The sequence below is a fragment of the Sinohyriopsis cumingii genome, chromosome 18, assembly GCF_028554795.1.
Source record: "Sinohyriopsis cumingii isolate HCF-2022 chromosome 18, ASM2855479v2, whole genome shotgun sequence".
In the NCBI taxonomy this organism is placed as follows: Eukaryota; Metazoa; Mollusca; class Bivalvia; order Unionida; family Unionidae; genus Sinohyriopsis; species Sinohyriopsis cumingii.
Window position 1 is genome coordinate 90,263,164 of NC_142978.1, and position 23,933 is coordinate 90,287,096.

At 35.6% G+C, this 23,933-nt stretch overlaps 1 protein-coding gene across 1 annotated transcript in view; it reads left to right on the plus strand.

The window, feature by feature from the left end:
- LOC149777422 (calcium/calmodulin-dependent protein kinase kinase 1-like) overlaps positions 1-23,933 on the plus strand; it is a 247,985-nt gene that overhangs the window by 11,988 nt on the left and 212,064 nt on the right. The window contains exon 2 of the mRNA XM_089941395.1: positions 5,620-5,704. Coding sequence (XP_089797521.1) covers positions 5,620-5,704 — 85 coding nt within the window. The remainder of the gene's footprint in view (positions 1-5,619; positions 5,705-23,933) is intronic.

The following is a 23,933-nucleotide window of genomic DNA, read 5'->3' on the forward strand; positions in this document are numbered from 1 at the left end:
CATTGATCTAGATAACATGGAAGAAATACCATACACAATTCATACTAGGTCATTGATCTAGATTACATGGAAGGAATACCATACCCAAAACATACTAGGTAATTGATCTAGATTACATGAAAGGAATACCATACACAAATCATACAATAGCTAGTTTATTGATCTAGGTTGTAGAGAAGTAATACCATACCATAATCATACTGGGTAATTTATCTAGATTACATGGAAGAAATACCATGCACAAATCATGCTATAGGTCATTGATTTAGATTACATTGATGAAATACCCTACACAAGTCATACTAGGTCATTGATCTAGATTACATTGATGAAATAACTTTTAAAAAAACATGCTGGGTCATTCATTTAGATTACATGGATGAAATACCATGCACAAGTCATACTAGGTCATTGATCTAGATTACATTGATGAAATACTGTAAAAAAAAAAACATGCTGGGTCATTGATCTAGATTACTTGGAAGAAATACCATACACAAATCTCACTAGGTCAGTGATCTAGATTATTTGGAAGAAATACTATACACAAATCATACTAGGTTATTGATCTAGATTACGTGGAAGAAATACCATACACAAATCATACTAGGTTATTGATCTAGATTACAGGGAAGAAATACCATACATAAATCATACTTGGTCATTGATCTAGATTACATGGAAGCATTGCCATCCACAAATCATACTAGGTCATTGATCTAGATTACAGGGAAGAAATACCATACATAAATCATACTTTGTCATTGATCTAGATTACATGGAAGCATTGCCATCCACAAATCATACTAGGTCATTGATCTTGATTACAGGGAAGAAATACCATACACAAATTATACTAGGTTATTGATCTAGATTACAGGGAAGAAATACCATACATAAATCATACTTGGTCATTGATCTAGATTACATGGAAGCATTGCCATCCACAAATCATACTAGGTCATTGATCTAGATTACAGGGAAGAAATACCATACATAAATCATACTTGGTCATTGATCTAGATTACATGGAAGCATTGCCATCCACAGATCATACTAGGTCATTGATCTTGATTACAGGGAAGAAATACCATACACAAATCATACTATTGGTCATTGATCAAGAGTACATGGAAGAAATACCATACACAAATCATACTAGGTTATTGATCTAGATTACAGGGAAGAAATACCATACATAAATCATACTTGGTCATTGATCTAGATTACATGGAAGCATTGCCATCCACAAATCATACTAGGTCATTGATCTAGATTACAGGGAAGAAATACCATACATAAATCATACTTGGTCATTGATCTAGATTACATGGAAGAAATACCATACACAAATTATACTAGGTCATTGATCTAGATTACATGTAGTACTGGCTTCAGAGATGCAACTAAAATAAATAAATTCCTTTGTATGAGGGCCTCAAGGTAGATTAGTTCTTTGCTAATTGTGTTACCCTCTTTAAACAAAGTCATTACTATTATTATTATATTGCAAGCTTTATTAAGGGCTCAGATGAACAAAGTAAACATGATTCTTTATTTGGGTGTTCTCTGAAATGTTGTTTCCAATATAACTATATACACACACACACACACACACACACACACACACACACACATACATACATACATACATACATACATACATGTATATATATATATATATATATATATATCTTTTGTGATGTCCCCAAAATCATATCAAAAATCAAATCTGGTAAATGACATCATTGTCACTGATGACACTGACACTGCAAATGTTTTCAATGATTTTTTCACCAATGTTACCACAAAATTAAAAGAACCAGTGATAGAAAACAACTTCAGTGAACTGAAAAAGTTCTGCAGCAGCAAAATCTCTAAGGAAGTATGTTGCTCTATTCCACCAGTATAAAAAACTTTGTTAAAATATGTCTCAATGAATTTGATACCAAGAAAGCTACAGAACTGAATCAGATTGGTTCACAACTCATTAAATCTTCTGCCTCTGCTATTTTAGATAGCATAACATTCATAATCAGTTTAAGTATTGCAACCTCATCTGTTACCAAAATAAGGGAATCTGCAAAAGTAACTCCTATTCACAAATCTAGTTTTAAGGATGATGCTGACAACTACTAGCCAATAATACAAAATTTGTCACAATTGATTGAAAAACATGTCCATGACTCATTCATATTTAACCAAACACTTTCCTGAAATCTACAAATACAGATCTTATTATTCTACCTTGATCAAGTGCACAGTTTTCCAGTTTGTTTAGGGCATTCTGTAAAGAAATTTCAAGTTAATGCTTTGTGTTTTGGATGTCTGACATTGTTCTGTAATCTGCATAGAGATCTGTAGATGATGTTGAGTCTCTTAGTAAAAGTGGTAAGTCATTGATAAATAAAATAAATAGTAATGGACGTAGAATTGAGCCTTGTGGTATTCCATATCTAATTGTTCCAGGTTCAGACAGAACATTATTTATGTAAACATGTTGTGTTCTCTCACTTAAGTAAGAAGTAAACCATCTAATTGTTCTTTCATCACATTGGTAGATTTTCAGTTTCTTCAAAAGGATTTAATGATCTAAAATGTCAGAAGCTTTCCTGAAATCTACAAATACAGATCCTATTATTCTAACTTGGTCAAGTGCTTGAAACCATTTATCAGTTAAGGGAGATCAATGCAGTCTCACATGTCTAAAGCCTGATTGATTAGGGTGTATTTTACAGCAAGTGTTTGGTTAAATATGACATGAATGAGTTATGGACATGTTTTTCAATCAATTTTGACAAGTTTGGTAGTATTGAGATTGGTCGGTAGTTATCAGCATCGTCCTTAGAACCAGATTAATATAGATTACATGGTAGAAATACCATACACAAATCATTCTATTGGTTGCACATTGATCTAGCTTACATGGAAGAAATACCATACACAAATTATTCTATAGGTTACACATTGATCTAGCTTACATGGAAGAAATGCACAAATTATTCTATAGGTTACACATTGATCTAGCTTACGTGGAAGAAATACCATACACAAATTATTCTATAGGTTACACATTGATCTAGCTTACATGGAAGAAATACCATACACAAATCATTCTATAGGTTACACATTGATCTAGCTTACATGGAAGAAATACCATACACAAATCATTCTATAGGTTGCACATTGATCTAGCTTACATGGAAGAAATACCATACACAAATTATTCTATAGGTTACACATTGATCTAGCTTACATGGAAGAAATACCATACACAAATCATTCTATAGGTTACACATTGATCTAGCTTACATGGAAGAAATACCATACACAAATCATTCTATTGGTTACACATTGATCTAGCTTACATGGAAGAAATACCATACACAAATTATTCTATAGGTTGCACATTGATCTAGCTTACATGGAAGAAATACCATACACAAATCATTCTATAGGTTGCACATTGATCTAGCTTACATGGAAGAAATACCATACACAAATTATTCTATAGGTTGCACATTGATCTAGCTTACATGGAAGAAATACCATACAGAAATTATTCTATAGGTTACACATTGATCTAGCTTACATGGAAGAAATACCATACACAAATTATTCTATAGGTTACACATTGATCTAGCTTACATGGAAGAAATACCATACACAAATTATTCTATAGGTTACACATTGATCTAGCTTACATGGAAGAAATACCATACACAAATTATTCTATAGGTTACACATTGATCTAGCTTACATGGAAGAAATGCACAAATTATTCTATAGGTTACACATTGATCTAGCTTACGTGGAAGAAATACCATACACAAATTATTCTATAGGTTACACATTGATCTAGCTTACATGGAAGAAATACCATACACAAATCATTCTATAGGTTACACATTGATCTAGCTTACATGGAAGAAATACCATACACAAATCATTCTATAGGTTGCACATTGATCTAGCTTACATGGAAGAAATACCATACACAAATTATTCTATAGGTTACACATTGATCTAGCTTACATGGAAGAAATACCATACACAAATCATTCTATAGGTTACACATTGATCTAGCTTACATGGAAGAAATACCATACACAAATCATTCTATTGGTTACACATTGATCTAGCTTACATGGAAGAAATACCATACACAAATTATTCTATAGGTTACACATTGATCTAGCTTACATGGAAGAAATACCATACACAAATCATTCTATAGGTTGCACATTGATCTAGCTTACATGGAAGAAATACCATACACAAATCATTCTATAGGTTGCACATTGATCTAGCTTACATGGAAGAAATACCATACACAAATTATTCTATAGGTTGCACATTGATCTAGCTTACATGGAAGAAATACCATACACAAATTATTCTATAGGTTACACATTGATCTAGCTTACATGGAAGAAATACCATACACAAATTATTCTATAGGTTACACATTGATCTAGCTTACATGGAAGAAATACCATACACAAATTATTCTATAGGTTACACATTGATCTAGCTTACATGGAAGAAATACCATACACAAATTATTCTATAGGTTACACATTGATCTAGCTTACATGGAAGAAATGCACAAATTATTCTATAGGTTACACATTGATCTAGCTTACGTGGAAGAAATACCATACACAAATTATTCTATAGGTTACACATTGATCTAGCTTACATGGAAGAAATACCATACACAAATCATTCTATAGGTTACACATTGATCTAGCTTACATGGAAGAAATACCATACACAAATCATTCTATAGGTTGCACATTGATCTAGCTTACATGGAAGAAATACCATACACAAATTATTCTATAGGTTACACATTGATCTAGCTTACATGGAAGAAATACCATACACAAATCATTCTATAGGTTACACATTGATCTAGCTTACATGGAAGAAATACCATACACAAATCATTCTATTGGTTACACATTGATCTAGCTTACATGGAAGAAATACCATACACAAATTATTCTATAGGTTGCACATTGATCTAGCTTACATGGAAGAAATACCATACACAAATCATTCTATAGGTTGCACATTGATCTAGCTTACATGGAAGAAATACCATACACAAATCATTCTATAGGTTGCACATTGATCTAGCTTACATGGAAGAAATACCATACACAAATTATTCTATAGGTTGCACATTGATCTAGCTTACATGGAAGAAATACCATACACAAATTATTCTATAGGTTACACATTGATCTAGCTTACATGGAAGAAATACCATACACAAATTATTCTATAGGTTACACATTGATCTAGCTTACATGGAAGAAATACCATACACAAATTATTCTAGGTCATTGGTTACAGAGGCAATTAGTATCAAGAAATTGTATTATGTTTTTCTGTATTGATAAGTACAGTATATATGTACATTTTATCTACAGTATATTACAGCAGTCTTGCAACAGATTGAGGTAACATTACATATTGATTTGCAAAACAAGTTTAGAAATCTGCATGTCTAAAACCATTTAAAACATTTTTGTCCACCTGTAAGCATCATAATTATCTGAGTGAAAATCTGCAGAACTTTTAGTAAACTGGTTTATGTTGTTGTTTCAGGTGTGAGTGGTTTGTGTGCCCAGACAGGGTCCTTGCGACCATGTTTTATTTGCAAGAAAAGGGCACCCAGGATTGGAGATATCAGGTAGGACTCATTACGGTAGTCTTTTTCAGCTGTCCCCAATCTTTTTTCATGGGGCTATCCATCAGTACATTTGTCTCTCTGTCTTTTTCACTGTGTCATACTGTAACTTTTGTATCATTTGAAATAATTTAATCCCACATGGCCATCTTAAGTGCCACTAAAGGTAACTTGAATACCACATATTTTGGTCCTGTCTGAAAGAGTAAGGTTAAAGGTCAGCTTTTTAAGTTGGGTTTTTTGTGCACTGTATAGAATGATATAGCCAGATTTAGTGATAAATGAGAAGTTCATCAAACAATCAACTTACCACTGCAGCTATTTAAGGTAGATGGATGATTACCTGTCTCTGCTTGAAGATGTGCCAGGTAACACATTTTGGCTTATGTATTATATGTATTGAACATCATGACTCCTAGACGGACTTGGCCAGAGGTATAAATAAAATGAATTTGCTTGTTGTATCGTGTTACATGTATCTAGACACCATTTTTTGTATCTTTTATCCATTCCATACCCTCTTTAGTGAGAGTCATGACCTCCAGAAAGTCCAAGGTCAAGTTATTTAGCTTTGGGTTTCAGGCTGTGTTCATATGGAGTTGAACCCATGTAAGTTTTTGAGAATAAGCATCATGTAATTAGATCAGCCAATCAAAGTTGTTGTTCTTTTTAATGTTTGGATCTTTGAACTCAATGATGGTATTAGAATAACTTGTACCAGAAAAATGGATGCATGTAATAATAAATATCATGCCTAGATCTGCTAGCTAAAATGTTTCATCACAAATTGGATATGTGTATATTACTAAGTTCCTATATTGAAATAACATAGTTGTGGTAGTGCCCACAATCCACTTGTCATTATGTGAGGTTAATTCAGTGTTCTTCCTCAGACAAAATGAACTCATTTTACAAGCTACAAACTGCAAACTGGGGTGCCTAAAAATATAGATGTCAGGTCCCAGTGTCACTGTACAAACTAGGGTGCATGTAGCAATGATGTCAGGTCCCAGTGTCACTGTACAAACTAGGGTGCATGTAGCAATGATGTCAGGTCCCAGTGTCACTGTACAAACTAGGGTGCATGTAGCAATGATGTCAGGTCCCAGTGTCACTGTACAAACTAGGGTGCATGTAGCAATGATGTCAGGTCCCAGTGTCACTGTACAAACTAGGGTGCATGTAGCAATGATGTCAGGTCCCAGTGTCACTGTACAAACTAGGGTGCATGTAGCAATGATGTCATGTCCCAGTGTCACTGTACAAACTAGGGTGCCTATAGCAATGATGTCATGTCCCAGTGTCACTGTACAAACTAGGGTGCATGTAGCAATGATGTCATGTCCCAGTGTCACTGTACAAACTAGGGTGCATGTAGCAATGATGTCAGGTCCCAGTGTCACTGTACAAACTAGGGTGCCTATAGCAATAATGTCATGTCCCAGTATCACTGTACAAACTGGTATGTCTATAACAATGATGTCAGGTTCCAGCATCATGCAACAACTCAAAATTGCTTCCTCAAATTGAGACTTTTGAATATCTTTCATTTTGCTTGGCTGGTAACAATGATATTCTTCATAGAACAATTAGCAGCATCAATAATTGAAATGAAGTCTTAAAATCATGAATTTTTCTTTGCGGAGTCTTGGCTTATCATGAAGTTTTAAAGATTTCCTCAAATTGGTGGTATTCTCCAACTGTTTATGAAGAATTAAAATTTTGTCATGTGTTACATTTTGAAAATAAAAAGTGATTTGGCATCCTTTCACTACCCCTAATAAAAATATTGATACTAAAAATGATAATGTAAAATCTCATTTTGAGGAGAAAGCAGATCTTTTAGTAAGTTATATTTCTACTAGAATACTTACCTGATTGCATTAATGTTAGGAATATAAACTACCACCCAAATCCAGACCTCCCAAAAATGACAAGTGTCTTCTGTGTATGATATAAAGACAGAGAGCAATAACTCTTGCCCATTACATCCCTGTGCCACATACAAGTGGATGATAATGTACTGGGATGCTCACATTCTGGGTAGGATGGCTGAGTATTAGATTAATGTGATCTTGTAAGTATTCTAGAAAAAACATAATTTATTCAAAATATTTGCTTTCTCCTTCAAATGTGTACCTGATCACATTAACATTAGGTGAGAATAGGTAATAGGCAAAGGGAATGTAAGCATCCAACCTATACTCCAGATAACCTCTAAGGAAGAATATTGAATTCCCCATACAGTGGTTAACACCCACCCTCCAGATTGTGAGCAGCACAACCAGAGGTGATATAGTTTACGTCTGGAAGGAAGAAATAATGAGATCCTTAGGACACAACATTTCTGGGCAAATCCTCATCCAGAGGTTGTGCTGATGTCAGATGCTTGTGCAACTGAGTCTACCAGACTCTGTCGCTGTGGAGTCAAATCTTGTGGACAAAAATCTAGAAGGTTGACTATGCACAACCTCTGTCCTTGATGAGAACTTTAATAGAGATATGACAGTCAAGGCAAGACTCACAGAGATTACTCCTATCCCATGAACAGATATCTTCATGAGACAACTCTGTTTCAGTGACATGTCAGAGTATGCCATGCATATTACCCACTTCAAGCATGATGAGATGTCTTGAGGGTTATGTCCTCTTTCCCAGGTTTAACTGGGAGAAAGAGGTGACTGAACTCCACCAACTAGCTCGAATCACTTCAGATAAATTCTGAGTCATTTACTCAGAGTAATCACCAGGTTCTGTTTGAAAGCCTCTTGGGTTGCGTCAGTACAGTAGAAAGGTCATATGATGATTGTCTGAATACTGACTGAGAGCAACCAATTCCTGGTGATGAAACCATGTTGCATAATAAGAACTACCAAGCCATCTGGTTGAAACTTAAGGTTGGCTCAGGGTAAGCAAGGGCTATCATGAAACGGGTTTTGTATGAAAGGAACTTCAGCAAGGTCATGGCTAAAGGCTCGGATTTGTTTGCATTCAGCCAAGTCAGAACTCAGGAAAGATTCCACTTAGAAAAATCAAAGTGAAAGATTGAGGCCCGTGAATTCAAAGTTGGACAAGTCAGATACGTCTTTATAACCAAGATTGTCCCTACGGGATGTGCTCTTACTATTAATCGAAACCAACCTTTTCTCATTGAACAGGCAAATAAAAAAGTCAGATACTTGTGGGGACAGAGGCACTCAAAGGGACGATGTTTTGAGTTTGTACCAGTCCCTGAAAATGCACCACTTCCCTTTGTAAACCTTTAAAGTGGAGGGCCTTCTAGTTCGTGCATTTCTTTCCAGGATTGAAGGGTTCAATTGTTTCTGCTCCAAAGCTCTCTTTACATGAGCAAACCAACCATGAAGGAAAAGACAGTCCAGGTTAGGATGGAACATGTAAGCTCGAGGTTGTTTGAGAAGATTTGGCATGGCCAGGATCATCCTGGATAGATCTGTCACTAGATTGAGAAGATTTGGCATGGCCAGGATCATCCTGGATAGATCTGTCACTAGACTGAGAAAATTTGGCATGGTCAGGATCATCCTGGATAGATCTGTCACTAGATTGAGAAGATTTGGCATGGCCAGGATCATCCTGGATAGATCTGTCACTAGACTGAGAATTAGCCAAGACTCTGAGTTTACTGGAAATATGTCTAATCTGACTTATTGTGCGCAACAACAACAGAATGTCCGGACCAGAATGTAGAGTTGGGGTGATTTGGTACTGCCCTGTTTGAGAAGGTATATCACCACCATTGAGTTGTCTGACATAATTTGCTCCATCTTGTTCAGAAGTTGGTCACTCCAAAATGAAATGCTCTGATTACTGCTTTCATCTCCAAGAGATTTATGTGGAGACCTGTGTACTCCAAACCTCACTGGTAGTTGACATGTCAAAATCTAGTAACGGATGGGTTGCTCAACCACAGTTACTTGTGATTGTACGTGGTCAAATCCATGTGCAGCTGTTATAGATGTATTCCTGTCATGAGCCAACCTTGAATGTGTCAGTGGTCCAGGAATTACACTATCTCACTCATTACACTGATTCTGTAATCAAGCAGCATGGAAGAGGGATGCCACTGAAATAACAGGGTTTTCATGCAAAGGGAGCATTTAGAGGCAACCCAGCATGATAAGACCTGGTGCATAGAACAATGTGAAGAGTTGCAGAAACTCCCTGGTTGCAATCCATTTTGTGTTGGGAAAGGATTCTGTGAGAATGACAACTCAGGCCAACCAAAGTTGGGAAAAAACATACCAGGTTGAGGTGGGTGAGAAATCCATATCCAGAATGATGAACTGAAGGCATGGACAATGATGGGATTTCTCAATTGATCACAAAACCTAGAAGGCAAATGAAATCATTCTTTCCTTTGACTAGAATGGAACTGATCATAAGTTTTTGGAGAATATGCGGCTATGAAAAGTCATTGATGAAGTCGTATGAAACATGGTATATGGTAAAGTGGATTAGTATCATAAAGGCCCAAGGACATATATTCCAAGATGGTGAGACAGTGTGAAAGTGATATCAGTTTTCTCTGTATTTAAATTTCAGAAATTTCAGTAAGGACAGATGGATAGGAACATGTATATATGTATCAAACTGAGGCAGATGGCAAATTAAATCAGGCAGATGGAGAGGTGGACTCGAATCTTGCCATCTTCATCTTAAATGCCATTGGCCTTCCTAAGCAGAAAAGGCTTGCAGGAAAAATCAGGAGAATGTGATTTCTGAAAAATCTCCACTGCCCGTTTCTTGTAGAGTGTATATTGCTGAAAAAGTATATCCCCTACTGAGTCTGATGGGAAGTCTATCAGGAGTGGAGAGGATGAAAGGTCAAGGGGTTGGCAAAGTGAGAGCTATAGCCCCTCTGAAACAATTGGATTGATTGCTTGCCTATTGAAAAGAGACCAATCAAATGCTGTTTTTAAAAAAATCTGCTCTATGGTGGGATCTGACCGTGAACTAGATCATCAGGTTTATCCCCACACTTGGTGTGTGGTTCATCCTGGATGTAATCAAGATTGATATCATGATAGTAAATTTCCCAGGGCATAGATGAGTTGTGGCATTTTCTTGAAGACTGTCACGGTACTGTCCAAGAGAGTGGGTTGCTCAAAATTCATAATCAATACAAGTCCTTTGATTTCTGATGTCACTCCCTGTTTCTTGCAGTTTCCTTAGAACTGTCAACCATGTATTCTCTAACCAACTGGCGCACATGTTGCAATTGTAACTGCAGATGATGTACACTTTGTATACTGGGGCCTTGTCACATTAATGTACATAAGTCATGGGATTTGTCATTGTGTTCTTGCATTTAGCATAATTAGCATAATTAGTCACAACAGTTCATCTGAAACACCAAAGTAGGAAAGAGAAAAAAAGAAATGCATAGTTAACTTTCTTATAAATTTCAGACATGCTACTATACCAGGAGTAATAAATAAATACAGTGTGTGAGAACACGAACTTCAACACATTCTAATACAATGAAGCCATATAGAGCCATGTGGTCAGAGAACACAGAAACTATGTCCACATAAGTGAAAAAATTCAAATAATTATGGTCAAAATTAAAAAGATAATGTATATCACCTGTAGAATAATCCTTAATATATCTGAAAATCCTGAATGGATTGAATGAGAATAGCACATATATCCACTTGGTTTTCAGAGGCAAAGTGAATGATGTTAGTTCACACAGCAAAAGCTTATACTGGAGGAGATAATGGGCAAGAGTTATTGCCCTTTGTCTATATATATATATATATATATATATATATATATATATATATATATATATATATATATATATATATATATATATATATATATATTATAGACAGAAAAGATGAATTTTTGGCTTTGAGAGGGCTGGATTTGAAAGGTAGTAGGGCTTATATTCCTAATGTTAATATGATAAGGGGGGGCCCCAAGTGGCCGAGTGGTCTAAAGCGCTGTCCGTTACGGATCACTGCCATCTCACCTCTGTCTGCGTAGGTTCGAGTCTCGGATTCAGCCAATGTGGGTATGTGAGAAAGCTTGCCAGTAGCTTCTCGTGGGTCGGTGGTTCTTTCCGGGGTTTTCCCGGGTTCTTCCTCCACCATTAATACTGGCCGCCATGTATAGCCTATCGTGTGCTGAAAAATGGCGTTAAACCCTACAACAACAACAACAATATGATAAGGGAATGTATTCAAAGACATTATTTTTAAGAGTTTAGTGAAATTTGGGCCAGGTCATATTAATGTACAGTATGAGTTCAGTGAATCTGGGGCCAGGTCACATTAATGTAGATTATGAGTTTAGTGAATCTGAGGCCAGGTCACATTAATGTACATTATGAGTTTAGTGAATCTGGGGCCATGTCACATTAATGTAGATTATGAGTTTAGTGAAGCTGGGGCCAGGTCACATTAATGTACAGTATGAGTTTAGTGAATCTGGGGCCAGGTCACATTAATGTACATTATGAGTTTAGTGAATCTGGGGCCAGGTCACATTAATGTAGATTATGAGTTTAGTGAATCTGAGGCCAGGTCACATTAATGTACATTATGAGTTTAGTGAATCTGGGGCCAGGTCACATTAATGTAGATTATGAGTTTAGTGAATCTGAGGCCAGGTCACATTAATGTACATTATGAGTTTAGTGAATCTGGGGCCAGGTCACATTAATGTAGATTATGAGTTTAGTGAAACTGGGGCCAGGTCACATTAATGTACAGTATGAGTTTAGTGAATCTGGGGCCAGGTCACATTAATGTAGATTATGAGTTTAGTGAAACTGGGGCCATGTCACATTAATGTAGATTATGAGTTTACTGAAACTGGGGCCAGGTCACATTAATGTACATTATGAGTTTAGTGAATCTGGGGCCATGTCACATTAATGTACATTATGAGTTTAGTGAAACTGGGGCCAGATCACATTAATGTACATTATGAGTTTAGTGAATCTGGGGCCAGGTCACATTAATGTAGATTATGAGTTTAGTGAAACTGGGGCCAGGTCACATTAATGTACATTATGAGTTTAGTGAATCTGGGGCCAGGTCACATTAATGTAGATTATGAGTTTAGTGAATCTGAGGCCAGGTCACACTAATGTACAATTTGAGTTTAGTGAATCTGGGGCCATGTCACATTAATGTACATTATGAGTTTAGTGAAACTGGGGCCAGGTCACATTAATGTACAGTATGAGTTTAGTGAATCTGGGGCCAGGTCACATTAATGTAGATTATGAATTTAGTGAAACTGGGGCCAGGTCACATTAATGTACATTATGAGTTTAGTGAATCTGGGGCCATGTCACATTAATGTAGATTATGAGTTTAGTGAAACTGGGGCCAGGTCACATTAATGTACATTATGAGTTTAGTGAATCTGGGGCCTGGTCACATTAATGTAGATTATGAGTTTAGTGAATCTGAGGCCAGGTCACATTAATGTACATTATGAGTTTAGTGAATCTGGGGCCATGTCACATTAGTGTAGATTATGAGTTTAGTGAAACTGGGGCCAGGTCACATTAATGTACAGTATGAGTTTAGTGAATCTGGGGCCAGGTCACATTAATGTAGATTATGAGTTTAGTGAAACTGGGACCAGGTCACATTAATGTACAGTATGAGTTTAGTGAATCTGGGGCCAGGTCACATTAATGTAGATTATGAATTTAGTGAAACTGGGGCCAGGTCACATTAATGTACATTGTGAGTTTAGTGAATCTGGGGCCATGTCACATTAATGTAGATTATGAGTTTAGTGAAACTAGGGCCAGGTCACATTAATGTACAGTATGAGTTTAGTGAATCTGGGGCCAGGTCACATTAATGTAGATTATGAGTTTAGTGAAACTGGGACCAGGTCACTTTAATGTACAGTATGAGTTTAGTGAATCTGGGGCCAGGTCACATTAATGTAGATTATGAATTTAGTGAAACTGGGGCCAGGTCACATTAATGTACATTGTGAGTTTAGTGAATCTGGGACCATGTCACATTAATGTAGATTATGAGTTTAGTGAAACTGGGGCCAGGTCACATTAATGTACAGTATGAGTTTAGTGAATCTGGGGTCAGGTCACATTAATGTAGATTATGAGTTTAGTGAAACTGGGACCAGGTCACATTAATGTACAGTATGAGTTTAGTGAAACTGGGGCCAGGTCACATTAATGTAGATTATGAGTTTAGTGAATCTGAGGCCATGTCACATTAATGTACATTATGAGTTTAGTGAATCTGGGGCCAGGTCACATTAATGTACATTATGAGTTTAGCGAATCTGGGGCCATGTCACATTAATGTAGATTATGAGTTAAGTGAAACTGGGGCCAGGTCACATTAATGTACATTATGAGTTTAGTGAATCTGGGGCCATGTCACATTAATGTACATTATGAGTTTAGTGAAACTGGGGCCAGGTCACATTAATGTACTTTATGAGTTTAACGAATCTGGGGCCAGGTCACATTGATGTAGATTATGAGTTTAGTGAATCTGGGGCCATGTCACATTAATGTAGATTATGAGTTTAGTGAAACTGGGGCCAGGTCACATTAATGTAGATTATGAGTTTAGTGAAACTGGGGCCAGGTCACATTAATGTAGATTATGAATTTAGTGAAACTGGGGCCAGGTCACATTAATGTACAGTATGAGTTTAGTGAAACTGGGGCCAGGTCACATTAATGTAGATTATGAGTTTAGTGAAACTGGGGCCATGTCACATTAATGTAGATTATGAGTTTAGTGAAACTGGGGCCAGGTCACATTAATGTAGATTATGAGTTTAGTGAAACTGGGGCCAGGTCACATTAATGTACAGTATAAGTTTAGTGAATCTGGGGCCAGGTCACATTAATGTACATTATGAGTTTAGTGAAACTGGGGCCAAGTTACATTAATGTAGATTATGAGATCAGTGAAACTGGGAGGTCACATTAATGTATATTATGAGTTTATTGAAACTGGGGTTAGTTTCTATTATTCTGCCACAGAAAAGTCACATATTAGCTGTCTAAGAAGGATTAAGTACAAAACAAATCACTATAGCAACACAGTAATATATGTATTATATTTCACTGTACAGCCACATTGTAATCCACATTATGATCCATTTTTCTGCTACATTGTAATCCATGGTACAGTCACATTGTGTAATCCACTGTCCTGCCACTAGAGGTGTGCAGTATTATCAGCATACTGATCTACAGAAGTATCTTTTTAGAGTGGTATAAGCAGCAGCACTTTCCCACTGTAGTCTTTAGCAGTTTCCATTAGCAAGGAATATAGAGAAATTTCTGAGCATTCTCTTAGCAAATTTAATGATATTAACGTCATGATTTCAATTTTCATCACAATATAAATCATTATTATATTTTATAAAATACAGTTTTGTTTAGCACAGATTAATTGTGAATATTACAGATATAATTAAATTTATGACCCTTTTGTGACAAGTTTGACCCGTGTCACTTACAACAACATGGTGGCCAAATGGGATAGTGTGACCAATATTCTGACCAAATCCAATTTTTGGAAATATTTGGGTATAAGACAAAATGTCATATTTTTGTTATTAACAAGCATCGATATTCTGACCAAATCCAACTTTTGGAAATATTTTGGAATAAGAAAAAATGTTATATTTTTGTTATTAACCAGCTTCGATATTCTGATCAAATCCAACTTTTGGAAATATTTTGGAATAAGAAAAAATGTAATAGTTTTGTTATTAACAAGCATATATATTGTTAATGTGTGAAATTAATGTTTTCCTTTCTAAGACAGCGAACCATCTGAAGATTTTCAGGAGAGCAGCTGTTTTCCGTTTGAATTTTATGTAATTTCTCAAGTCCATTAATTATGTTCTGATTTGTTGAGTAAGTGTACTTTGTGTTTACTGGCCCCTTCTGATAAATACCTTGCCCAGTGTTTCTATCACACTCAGTTTCCGGGCCTATTACATCAGTGATGCATGTAGCTGGTAAATTGCAGACTTCAGTGTCAACACTTCCTATTTTTATCAACAAGCACTCAGATATCAGCAGTTTCTTTTGTAAGGTCAGTCATCCCACTGTAGTTATAGTTTTTACATTACATTGTAATACAAGTTAACATACACTTAGCAAATTCATGAGCTGGAAAGTTCAATTCACAATTTAATGTGATTTTCCTTTAGAGCTGGTATTTTTTTCTTCTTTTATCTCCAAGATAATGAATTTTTTTCTGATACTAATATGGCTATAATACCATGTTATTTTGCTAGAAATCAGAGCAAGATATTTTTTCCACATGGAAAGTTTTAAATATGAGTCAGTCCATTGCCCCAGAACATTAAATTGTTGGTTCCTAGTAAAAATGTATTATGCCATGGTATGTATCGTGGTATTTTCACTAATACTGCTATGATGCAATTTTTGTTGTTGTACCAGGGTGTACCAGCCACATTATAATCCATTGTCCAACCACATTGTTATCCACTGTCCAGCCAAATTGTAATCCACTATCCAGCCAATATTATAATCCACTGTCCAGCCTGATAGTAATCTACTGTACAGCCATATTTTAATTTACTGTGCAACCACATTGTTATGTACATTGTAATTTAATGTCTTGTTAATTGTAATCTACTGTACAGCCACATTGTAATCCACTGTCCAGGCACATTGTAATCTACTGTGCAGCTAATCAACTATACAACCACATTGTAATCTACTGTCTAGTTACTTTGTAATCTACTGTACAAACACATTGTTATGTACATTTTAATTTACTGTCTAGCCACACAGTAATCTACTGTGTAGCCACATTGCTATGCACATTGTAATTTACTGTCTAGCCACATAGTAATTACTGTGTAGCCATATTGTTATGCACATTGTAATCTACACTCTAGCCACATAGTAATCTACTGTGTAGCCACATTGTTATGCACATTGTAATCTACACTCTAGCCACATAGTAATCTACTCTGTAGCCACATTGTTATGCACATTGTAATCTACACTCTAGCCACATAGTAATCTACTGTGTAGCCACATTGCTATGCACATTGTAATCTACACTCTAGCCACATAGTAATCTACTGTATGGCTACATTGTAATCCACTGTCCAGGCACATTGTAATCTACTGTACAGCTAATCAACTGTACAACCACATTGTAATCTACTGCCTAGTCACTTTGTAATCTACTGTACAACCACATTGTTATGTACATTGTAATTTACTGTCTAGCCACACAGTAATCTACTGTGTAGCCATATTGTTATGCACATTGTAATCTACACTCTAGCCACATAGTAATCTACTGTGTAGCCACATTGTTATGCGCATTGTAATCTACTGTCTAGCCACATATTAATCTACTGTGTAGCCACATTATTATGCACATTGTAATCTATTGTCTAGCCACATAGTAATCTACTGTGTAACCATATTGTTATGCACATTGTAATTTACACTCTAGCCACACAGTAATCTACTGTGTAGCCACATTGTTATGCACATTGTAATCTACTGTCTGGCCACATTGTTATGCTCATTGTACTCTACTGTACAGCCACATTGTTTTTCACATTGCAGTCCACTGTACAACCACATTGTAATCCACATTATAAACTACTGTCCAGTCACATAATAATCCACTGCATATCCACACTGTAATCCACTGTCTAGTCTGATTAATCAGTTCCCTTAATCTGTGTTGATACTGATTGACAAATTGTGGGTCTCTGTCACCTGAACTTCAATAAAATGTGCAATTTTCCTATAGGCAGATCTTTCCTGTTCGAGTTAGATACTTACTGGTATTTGGCAACAGCCATACGTAGTATGAAATTCAAAATGGCCACAGGACATAGGGTTGTGTTATTCCACGTGGATTTATAAATAATCAGAATAGGATTTGATTGGAAATATTCCGTACATATAAAAAAAAAAGGACCATTCAACGAGTGGTAGCTCAGGAGACACAAGAAATACCGTTAAGTGTTTAGAATTTACACCAATATGTTTCTGACAGATTTGTCTGCAAACAGTTCGTTTGATTTTATGAATAGGTACTATCAAACCAACCAATGGTCAATCAGTAGCAACACAGATTTGGTGGGTCTGATTTATGGGGCTTACCAGTGTCCAGCCAGATTATAATCCACTGTCCAGCTACATTTGTAATCCACTGTCCAGCTGCATTGTAATCCACTGTCCAGCCACATTGTAATCCACTATCCAGCCAATGTAATTCACTGTCCAGCCACATTGTAACCCATTGTCCAGACACATTGTATGGAGACTAATTAAATCACATGCATATATTTTTACATGGACAGATGAAAAAGATAGTCATTTATTTTGTATCCAAATAAAAGCACACTGATTAAAATAAAATGCTGTGAGTTAGCAGTTATTTTTGTGAAGTATCAACACTGTGAGTTAGCAGTTATTTGTATGAAGTAGTAACTCTTTGATTTAACAGTTATTTGTAAGTATAATCAGTGCTGTGAGTTAGCAGTTTTTTGTGTAAAGTAGTATCTCTTCGAGTTACCAGTTATTTGTGAACATAAGATAAATTACTACTTCCAGCAAACCTGACATTCTTGACAGGTTTAACTCAACATTTTGGTAAATAGCTAGTTTACATTTTGCTAAATTATATAAGCTAGTTGATATATTGGTAAATAGCTGGTTGACATTTTGTTAACTGTTGAATTTTTCAATTAGTTACAGACTAGTGGATTACTGTTGTTTGCCATGTGGATAAGGTCTTGGAGAAAAAAAAAAGGTCGGCTGCTAACTGCTAACTTCAGAGCCAAGTTGTCTATGGACCCAAACTCTTTATCCACTTCATCTTCCTTTCTTTCACTTAGTAGGTTAGAGCATCTGCCTTGGAAGTGGGAGGTCATGGGTTCGAACCCCAAACCAAAGACTTACAAAAATGGTACTAACAGCTGCCTTGCTAGGCACTCAGCATTAAGAGGTTAGTGTTAGGACTGGTTGGCCTCAGATGTCATGATAATGTGACAGGGTGGGACATCATGCTGCATGTCTGCAGCATGATGTCCCAGTGCTAGACATCACTATAAACTGCCACACTGCAGACATTGTAGCAATATGACTGAATTTTTTTTAAAGCTATGTTAACACACACACACACACACACACACACACACACACACACACACACACACACACTCTCTCTCTCTCTCTTAGTAGGTATACTTGGTGGCACAGTGTATGTACATTTTATATACATTGTGAATTATGGCCCAGGATTTCTATGTTCAAATTCCAAATGAGAATTCAGGCGTTGGCTTCTGAATCCAGCTAAGAGTTCACTTGTTTTTCCATTGTTTACACAATTTAAACATTTGTCATGTCATATAGGTATTAAATGCTGAAAGGTAATGCAAGTGAAAGAAATTGAAACACATGTTTAACAGGACTAAAACACTCTAGTCATCGACTATCCGTGTGAATGTGGGAGGGTAAGAACAACTTTTGTTTATTAAAACAAAAAAAATCTAGTCATTGACTCATCCTGGTGAATTTTGCATAGTAAGGATAAGCACTTATTTTAAAAATAAAAAAAATTGCATTGACATTGTTCTCATTCAGGACAAGTAGCAATTTTTAAAACAAAATAAACATTGCAGACTTGTTTTTAAGCCATATAACCACTTTGCAGTTAAATTGTTTTATTTGAAAATCATAAAAGCTGTGAATCATTTAGGAATTTATGTCTTCATTATCCAGTGTCATTTATGTCTTCATTATCCAGTGTCATTTATGTCCTCATTATCCAGTGTCATTTATGTCCTTATTATCTAGTGTCATTTATGTCCTCATTATCCAGTGTCATTTATGTCCTTATTATCCAGTGTCATTTATGTCCTCATTATCCAGTGTCATTTATGTCCTTATTATCTAGTGTTGTTTATGTCCTCATTATCCAGTGTCATTTATGTCCTCATTATCCAGTGTCATTTATGTCCTTATTATCCAGTGTCATTTATGTCCTTATTATCTAGTGTCGTTTATGTCCTCATTATACAGTGTTGTTTATGTCTTCATTATGTGTCATTTATGTCTTCATTATGTGTCATTTATGTCTTCATTATCCAGTGTCATTTATGTCCTCATTATCCAGTGTCATTTATGTCCTTATTATCTAGTGTCGTTTATGTCCTCATTATACAGTGTCCACTGTAATCTCCAAAATATGCTCTGTCCATATTTATTTTAGGTTCCAAATTGACAATAGTGGCATACAGATTTTGTGGGGTTGGGGTGGGAGAAAATGGGATTTTTGTTTTTCTCTCGTTTTCAGCATTATGTGCCATATATGCTAGTGTATGTTAGTCAGATTCAACTGTAAATAGCATTGATCCAGATAAGCTGTTGCTTGCGCTGCTGGTAGATCAGGGTTAATGCAGTTTGTTTTGACTAATCAGTGGAACAGGCAACATAGATCCTGATCTGATATTGGATGATGCAATAGCTGATCTGGTTTTGCCTTAGTATTGTTTGTAGTTGGGTAGGATTTAAATGTGAGTTTATATGGTATATTATAAATCAATTGACTTTAGATACTGTATATACTTGCTTATTAGTTAACTCAAACTGTAAACAACAAAGATCCTGGTCTCTGGTGTAAAATAATGTGCCTGCAGATTCGGGTCTATGTTGTTTGTTCTTTTGATCACTTCTTACAAACTGCATAGAACAAGATTTGCCAGTACATTATGTGCTGGCAGATCTGGGTCTGTACAGCTTGCTGTTAGATTCATCTTATAAGCAAGTACATATGGTATGTGTCATCAAAACAATCAATATATTTGTGTGTCAGGACTTCTGCCCACATCTCTCTTTAGCAGATGAAGATAGAGAATTTCAGTTTTAAACAAACAACCAAGAACTGAAAAATTATTTTGCTCTTGACTAATTTTTATTTTGAGATCTTTCAGTGTTTATTATTGAACAAAGTAATAAAAAATTAACAACTCTGCTGTATTGATTTACAAATACTGAAAATAATTAGGAATGGTCTGAAGAGTTTGGCCATAATTATTCTTAATAGATGGTTTATTGATTTTCCATATGATATGACTACAACCTGTGGACATATTTTAAAGTAGTGTTGGATCATTTTCATTGATATAATAACCAGAATATGTTGGGTCCCAGTCTGTGTAATTTACTGATTAAATTTGACTAAATGTAATTGACAGGGAAATGAGTTGTTTAATTTCTCAAGAATAATAATGATGATGCATGTTTACAGCATTTGCAGGGCTGTTGTCAGGGTCATTGTGTGGACTTATGACTATTGTATATGTAAGAAAAACAAAAGTAAAATATTTAAACTTGTAATAGTTGCCAGTACTTTATCATTTCTTGGTTACACACACACACACACACACACACAGACACACACACATGCACACACATATCCTCAAGCTGTTAGGAAACATAAATGGAAATAATACATGTTGTTATGACTTTATGGTCTTAAAACTAAGTAAAATTAAGTAAAAGAAAAGAGCAAAATCCAACACACTGAGTAACATTGAAGAAATAATTTATTTCCTGTGAATACAAAGTGAAAATTTTAAAAGAACATATATTATTGTGAATTAAACGTAAGAATCCTAAAAGTTCTATCACAAGTCCAAAAGAACAGATTATTCCAAATGAATTCCAGTGGTGTTCCAAATGAAGTCCAGTTTTGAATGTGCTGATGTGTCAGCATTAAGTAATGTGCCAATGCACTTACTGTGCTTATATATCATAATGATAAAATTCAGAGTGTCTTTAAATGAATTCACAATAATTGCAAACTAGTGACTTATTCTGAAGAGTCAGAGAACACTTTGCAGTTCCACTGAATAATTTAAATAAATTAAAAAACTTCTAAAATTTAAACTGAACACAACTAAAAGACTGATTCCACTAGACAGATATTACAGTAGGAATAAATAATTCTGAAGTAAACACCTGTAATATAAAAACCTAAGACACAGTAAGAAGACCAGGATGAAGGTCAAAGGTTCATTTCCAGTACATTCTAAGTTATAAAACACGATCAGGTTTATTACTAAAAAAATACAATATTCAAAACTCAATTCCAACTATGCATGTTTACCTAAAAGTAATAACTATTTTTAAATATAATATACAATTAGAGACAAAACTTAGCTGTATAATATGTTGTTTACAAAAACAAAAGACATGTAGGCTCAGAATATAAGTGACAGGCATAAATCACTAAATGCAATTAGCAGTCTATGGATTAAAAGGTGTGCCCTGCAATGTGCTAATAAATCTTTCCTTGTGGCTTTCTTTCCGGTGCAAACTGTTTTGCATGATTAGTACAATCAAACTAATACGCTAGCAGCACTTTACAAAACACATTGATCTCTACCAAAGGTCAGAAACACGTGCAGTACATTTATGCAATTTTGTATTGACATTTAAGGCATTTATTGTCAAACTAATCGACCTTGAAGCCATTCTAGCTGATATGTACAATATGTACAGCATATACAACATGATGTGAAAACTCAGGCTTGACACTAAATCAAAACATTAAGCCTGAAATGGCATCTGTCAACATATATAAAATATAAAACATCATCCTGCATTTAAAAATGCAACTCTGAAAATAATGCAAAAGTACAGAAAAGCAGGCAATATTTGTATTACTGGAACTGTTCAGTTGTCTAAATATTTCATCCATTTGAGACATTGGTTATGAAAAGAAGAAATGGTAGGAGTCACTGGGAATGTTTTTCCGTACAAGTGAACCAGTATATTGAAAACTTCTTTTAAACAATTCCTTCTTTGGCCTTGGTAATGTTGCTATATATATCCTCTGAGTTCACTACAGTTTAAAGGTTTTTTTGGTGTTAAAGTTATAAGTATATAAAAACTAAACATCTTTTGTTTGTACATTTTGAACAGAGTTTGACAGAGAATTGGCATGTAGCATGAAATGGGCTGTCCAATTGTGGCCCTTTGGGCCGCATGCTGCCCACAGGCTGATTTTAAATGGCCTGCCCGAGCTCGAGCAGCTATATAGTTGTTGATTTTCAGTTTTCTGCTGTGGCCCTTGGCTAACTATTACAACCCTTCAGGGCTAACTATCACATCCTTTCAGGACTAATTAGTACAGCCCTTTAGGGCTAACTATTACAGTCATTCAGGGCTAGCTATCACATCCTTTCAGTGCTAATTAGTCCTTCCTGGCTAGCTATCACATCCTTTCAGAGCTAGTTATTACAGCCCTTCAGGGATAACTATTAGGTCTTTCAGAGCTACCTATCACATCCTTTCAGAGCTATTATTACAGCACTTTAGGATTAACTATTACATTCATTCAGAGCTAACTATCACATCCTTTCAATGCTAATTATTACAGCCCTTCAGGGCTAAATATTACAACTCTTCAGGGTTAACTATTACAGTCATTCAGAGCTAACTATCACATCCTTTCAATGCCAATTATTACAGTCCTTCAGGGCTAATTATTACAACTCTTCAGAGTTAACTATTACAGTCCTTCAGGGCTAAACTATCACATCCTATCGGGGCTAATTATTACAGCCCTTCAGGGCAAACTATTGCAACCCTTAAGAGCTAATTATTACAGCCCTTCAGGGATAACTATCACATCCTTTCAGGGTTAATTATTTCAGCCCTTCAGGGCTAATTATATGCACTTTGGGGATGTTTGCCATTTATAGGATAATACTTGAATGTTTGAGGCACACATTTTGATTTTAACTTCTGTGAAACACTATTCCATAACTGGGTTACATATTTGTATTGATGTTGTTGATGTTGTTAGTAAAGAAAATTTGCAATGATCTCTGTGCTGACATGCATCCAGCGGCAGACATCATAAGTTTAGATCTGCATCACGTTGTGTAATGGTATATCACGACTTCACTGTATCTGCATTGATAATATGTTATGGTAGATTGGGACTTGACTAATAAAGAGTCCAAAGATCCAGTAGCATGACACTTGGAGCTTCTGAAATTCTAGAATGAGCCATATTGATGTAATAAGAAGAGATTGTGATATAATGAGTGGCTTTATATTGGGGGACAACTGTAGTATGATGAAGTGTATTTTGACTATATCCATATTAGGTTTATAATGTAAGCTATGTGTGTCAGGCAGTATTGGATGTTTTAGTCACTGTAA